At 39.2% G+C, this 6,259-nt stretch overlaps 1 protein-coding gene across 1 annotated transcript; it reads left to right on the top strand.

Annotated features, from left to right (window-relative positions):
* Positions 1 to 279: 279 nt before the first annotated feature.
* Positions 280 to 4,635, top strand: LOC143768682 (putative G-protein coupled receptor 33). Its single transcript, XM_077257328.1, has 2 exons — positions 280 to 300; positions 2,041 to 4,635. The coding sequence occupies exons 1-2, from the start codon at positions 280 to 282 to the stop codon at positions 3,043 to 3,045; spliced, it is 1,026 nt and encodes a 341-aa protein (XP_077113443.1). The 3' UTR covers positions 3,046 to 4,635.
* Positions 4,636 to 6,259: the final 1,624 nt, after the last annotated feature.

Below are 6,259 nucleotides of genomic sequence, written 5' to 3'. Positions count from 1 at the left end.
GTATGTATATATTTACTTTTTTAAGAACTCTACACTTATTGTGCTTTAGATTCTGGAGAAACCACAGAGTATTATAGGACAAATAAAAACTCATGCAATAGTTAATAGGAAAGAATGACTAATATGACTATTTCCTGATTTAATTTCAACATTGAGGCTGTATCTATACAGATTTTGTGGTCTGTGTGTGTTGATAAAAAAAACATCCTTAAGTAAAGAGAACAGAGATATCTTTCTTCTACAAGGAGACAGACAATGGTAATGAGACAGTGAGCGGAGATGGCTCTGGAAGACTGGCAGGTAAGACTTCCAATATATCTCACACAAGATTGTGTATTGGATGTAGCGATGTAGCAGAACTTTTGTCTGCATATTTTTTAAAAATAATCTTTCCTTTTCTGCACGTTTATAATATATGAGTTTATGTACCAGCTTGGCATCCAATGAAATATTTACAAGGCTGTGGCATTTGGTACCTTTAGCAGTTACCTATCGGCTGTGGGTACAAAGTACCCAAACATGTGCCCCTAATGCAAGAGGTACCCAAACATACCCCTAAGGCAAGAGATTTAAGGATTTACTCCTAAAACTTTGGATATTGTGAAGACTTAAACGCTAACCCCTTGAGTTGTAGGCATGGATGTCTCAAGACTATACCCAACAGATTTGAATATACAGTGACAAGCAAAAGGGTAGCAATGTTTGGAACTTTGAACTTTCAGGCATAACTAATCATATGCTAAATAGTTGCAAGCCAAATTTATGTATGAGATAGCCAAGATGATTGTCTATAAAATGATGGTAGTCTCACGTTAGAACCTGTAATGGATGGTGAGATATGGAGCCTGAAAGTCAAAATTTCAAAAAATTGTTACCCTCTTGCTTGTCACTGTAAGGGTACGTAAGCTAACACCCCTAAGACCATCGGCTAAATTAAGCATTTAGCCATAAGAAAATTAGTATTGGGTGACTAAATAGACACATCTGAGACTGTAAGTATGTGGAAACTCAGCAGACCCCCCAAGACTGTGACATGTGGGGAACCCAAGCTGTCGCCTTTAGAGTTGTGGGTATGGGTGACTTAAGCGGACACAATCGGGAGGTGGTATCTGAAACCTAAGCCAGCACCCCTGGGGCTGTTAGTATAAAGTTCTTATCCCAAGGACTGTGAGTATGGGCTACTTGAGCATACACTCCTAAGGACAGCCGGAGAAGACACACATAGGACTGTGCATATTCAGGACCTAAACCAAAAACTTAAGGACGAGTATGTGATTGCTTACATATTCACTCCTAGGTCTGTGGGCACAGAGGACTTAAACAAAGACATAAGTCCTGTGGGTATGGGCAGCTTAAACACCTCTCGGGCTTTGGATAACATGAGCCTCCACCCCTTGTACTTTAGGTATAGAGAGCTTAATCACTGCTTGAATTGTACCTATGAGCGAACTAAGCTGACAAATTCAGGATGTTCAGATTTCACTCCAAAGACTGTGAGTGTAAGAGACTGAAAGTGAACCTGTAAACTGGGTTTTTCTAAGTAAACTACAGGCATTGTCAGGTTGGCAGTATTAAACTGATTAACATGATACCTGGGGTGAAGAAATCCATCTTGTGGTTCTTGTGTAATCAGTGTTTGAAGTTTTCAGTTAATGAGATGCCCGTGCTTCAGGGGTTGGATTGTAGGCAGTCTTATCTTCCTGCTATAAGCCAGAGAAACCAAGAAGAGACCTGCCCACAGGCTGCCCCAAAGCACAAACAGTCTGTCTCTATGATGAGGAACGTGTTTATGCTTTGGGGCACAACCTGAAATATTACTCACCTCAGAGGCTGGCTTATATCTCTACCATAATTGATTAATTCTGTTGTGGTGTGCTTCACCACTCCTGTCCTGACCAAGCTTTGCCACTTTTCTAAAAGTATGCAACCTGGCGTAAAAACACTAAAAATCACCAAATTTTTACACAACTTCAATTTTTAAAGATTTTATCTTTCTTTGCTGTCATACTTAAACTCAACCACGTTTCATTTTTCTTTTAGAATTCGATGACCACTGTTTCATCAGGTTTTCATTACAACACAAGTGATGGTCCGACTCATCAGACCTTCTCAGCCTTAAGCCTGACATCTGCAGTGTTTTTGCTCTTCACCTTTGTCTTTGGATTGGTCGTGAACACTTTATATCTCTGGGTTCTCGGCTTCAGGATGAGAAGGAGTATAAACACGACTTGGTTTTTTCACCTAATTTTGGGCAATCTCGTCTTCACCATCTTCATTCCCTTCTTCACGATTTATCTGATTATGAAGCCACATTGGGTATTTGGATTGACTATGTGCAAAATCATCAGCTCATCAGTCTCATTAGTCATGTATCAGATTGTTTTTGTCCTCACGGTGATCAGTGTTGACCGCTACTGCTTGGTTTTTCACCCCTTCTGGTACAGGGGATACATGACCCCTCGCAATGCTACTATTATTTGCTTGTTTTTATGGGTTTTGGCTCTTTTGTTTACCTCTCCTTACCTTGTATCCCGACAAGTGAAATCTGAGAATAACATTACCATCTGTTACAATGACTATACCCTTTCTGGACTGTGGAATGGTCAACGATTAAAGTGGATTTTGTTCACCACCCGTTTATTTTTGGGCTTAATCATTCCTTTTGCTGTCATTACGGTGTGTTATCTCAAAATAATAATCAAGATGAGCAAAGAAAAGCTGGTGAGGTCTAACAAACCCTACAAGATAATCTGCATTGCCATCATATCGTTCTTTATCTCCTGGACACCCTACCACGTATGGTATGGGATGAGTGCAGCAGAGGGTCGCTTCTCGGAGAGTCTCTTAAATGGTTTGCATGTTTTAGCAATTGGTTTAGCTTGCATCAACAGTTGTTTCACTCCAGTAATTTATCTGTTCATTGTGGAGAACTTTAAACTCATGTTCAGGAAGTCGCTGCTGGATCTCATTGAGTTAGTCCTTAGCGAAAGCTTCATCTCACCCAACCGGAGTCTAGATGACAAGAAAGAACAGTACTCCTTGTAGGATGAAGAGAATAAATATATTTCTCCAAATAACATAGGACTCTAGAGACAATCAGTACCAGAGTCAAGTCAAAATGGTTGATGGTATAAGTTGAGATTGAAGACTTTGCTTGATGGTAGAAGGTTCATCTAAGATTGAAGACTTTGAGAAGATCTTCATATATGAGTGCCCTCAGTTGCCATCACCAGTGGTTGGTTTTCCAACTTTTTAAGCCAGAAGATCTGATCTACCGATGTCAGAACTACAACATTCTAAACATAGAATCAGAGAATCCTAGAATGTTAGAGTTGGAAGGGACCTCAAGGGTCATTGTGTCCAACGGCCTGCTCAATGCATGAAATGTTTCCATGTCTTCCCAGTCTACCTGCCATACATTTTTCTCAAAGTCTACCAATACCCCTGGTCATCCTAGTAAAGTGAGAGTTTTAGCAACTTATTTTTGGAATGTTATGAGCGTTCTAAATAAGTCCAGAAAAAGAGAAAGGAAGAGAAGACCAAACATAAAAGAGGAGAAACTAAAGACATTGGAACTTGTTTTTCAAGCTAAATGCACCATAATTCTGGAGTAATTTGCACCTCCCAAAAAAACTTTCATGAGTTGCACCATATTTCTGTGTTGTTTTTTTATGACTTTTTCGACAAAAAGGTGTGACATTTTAGAAAAGAGGTGCGGTTTATCAGAAAAGGGGCATGCATAAATAATGTGTCAAAATTGTGTCGCCCATATGTGGAACAAAGTCCAAAGTTTGACAACTAATAAGTTCTACAACTTAAGCCCACCATATAGTGCAGAAAGCTAATGGCTGAATGATGCTATGGCCAATTGTTTGGTTGGCAGCTATCTAGCCCGACACATACACAGGAGCACTCAGCTGGCCAATCACGTGTTCTCAATGAGATAGCCGCTGCCAGACTCCTCTGGCGTCAGCTTATCAAAAGGAGAACTAAATGATCGGAGGTCCGGAATAAATTAAATTGCACGTATTTTATTAACTAATATTTTTTAGGCATTTTGTAACATTATTATGCAAGAACTGTATTGTGCCAATGCAACGGCCCATATGATATTACCATCACTGTATGTCAACATTATCTGGGCATTATATGTTACTATGTTTATCACAATTGTGGCAGTGGTATTTTGGGGCACTGCATGACGCTATCATTTATGCATTGTATTTTGTGGCTTATGTGCAGATACACGATTCACACATTTATTTTTAGATAGGTAACACTCACCTTCATGACTTTGCTCATCCTCACATATTTTCTTTTCCGGTTCACTGCTTCACTTTGTGACTCTGTCTTCATCTAGTATGAATGTTTTTTTTTATTTTTATGTTTTAATTTTTTTGTCTTAATGTGAAATGGTACCAATCCTACGAGATACAGTCCATCTTTGCTTACATCTTCCAATCAAGAGCGTTTTAACTCTCGCAGGTAAAACTTGAGAAAAAATGTATTTTTTTCCTCTAGGCTCATATAGAAAGGTAATTCAGTTATAGCTGCACTTTAAAGGGTATGTATACTTTTGTAATAAATCTGTTTATTTCTCTGACGCATCTATAGAGAAAAATAAAGCAATTTTGTAAATAATCTCAATGAAAAATCCTTTACCGTTTTGGGTATGCAGCACCAATGAAGACCCATGTGTCTTCACAGTTATAGACTAGAAAAAACCTAATATGCTCTTTTAGTTCTCTAAAGGACTTGTATAAATTCTATCATCACTACCACAACTGTTATAGGCTTCAGATTCTGCTTATTGGAGATGTGAGACATTCACAGAGAAGTAGAATTTCACAAGGTAAAAAATTGCCAATGTTTGTCCTTATTTTAATTCCTGCTTCACCCATGAATATTCCACTTTTTGTTCTTTTACAATCCTCCATACAGATCCAGAGATATTGTCGCTTTTATTTAGTGGTACCTTTTATGGTTTTTAAAAAGGGGTGCGACTCGCAGGGTAATTATGCTGGGCAGCCAAAAGACACACCCCCGAGGATCCTGTGAACCACACTCCCTTGCAGAAATCGTAGAAATTAGCACTTAAAAAATGCCAGTATCTCTAGAACTATATGGCAGTGCTACCGTAATTGACAGGTTGCATCCAGTATAGCAGCTCAGCTCTATTCAAGTAAATTTTAGGCAAAATCTGTTTTCTAATGCACAATCTCATAGGATGGGTTCACACAAGAGTATTTCATGGTCTGTTTATGGACCACAATGACCAAGGACTGACCTGTCTCAGCTACTGAATGGCTGAACCATAGTGTAGCGAGACAGGCCCAAGAAGTAGGACAGGAGTTTATGCTCATAATGGTGCATATCACTTTTTTCTAATATGTTAGTAACATTGGTTAAAAAGATGAGCGAATACATTCAAGTGGATCTGAATTCGACTCCAATTTTACAAAAATCTGCCTTTACCAAAAAGTGGATTTTTTTGTAATTAATTTCAGCAAAATGGCAGCTGCGGACCACCATTTTTCTAAAAGCCCATCAAAATGTTAAATTTTTTTTTACATTTTTCTAACCTCTCACTTCTCTGGCCTCTACGCTTCACCTTTCCAGTCCTCGCAGCATCTTCGGATTACCTTTGCACGTGCTAAATTCCTTGGCAAGCACATGAAAAGGTCACAGCGTCATGACTCCTTGACGTGCGCCGTAACTCCACGATGCGCGCCACGAACTTACACACTCTTGCGCAGAACCCTGGTGGGCCTAGTCAAAGCCGGAAGTCCATAGCTTGTGAAGCCCAAGGATTTCAGCACATACGATTATGATCTGAAGATGTGGAGATGGGCAACTGCAAAGAACGAAGGGGTCGAAGAGGTAAGTATAAAGATTTTTTAAATTTTTTACATATTACATGACCTTAGAGAATAATAAAGGACTTTAAAATCTCGGAAAATATCTCTGCAAATTTATTTTCCTGGGAAAATCTGTGCGAACAAGCTTGATTCACATAGGTTACTGGAATTCAGACCATCAAGACCATCAGACAATCTTGTAATTGCTAACAACGTCTTCAAGTTCCTTGTGACTGACTGCAGCACCCACTGGAATGAACTGACAGTGGCGGTAGTAAAGCGCTGTGCCACTGATAGGATTCAGAGTCACTCTACTGTAGTCCATAGCTATCTCATAAAAATATAGGTCATCTTCACGAAGAGTACTTTTATTTTTTGCTCTCAGTGTTTGTTGAATTTGT

Source organism: Ranitomeya variabilis, chromosome 4 (genome assembly GCF_051348905.1).
Source record: "Ranitomeya variabilis isolate aRanVar5 chromosome 4, aRanVar5.hap1, whole genome shotgun sequence".
Taxonomy (NCBI): Eukaryota; Metazoa; Chordata; class Amphibia; order Anura; family Dendrobatidae; genus Ranitomeya; species Ranitomeya variabilis.
The sequence above is the reverse complement of the archived record's forward strand: the minus strand, read 5'-3'. Positions and strand labels throughout refer to the sequence as shown.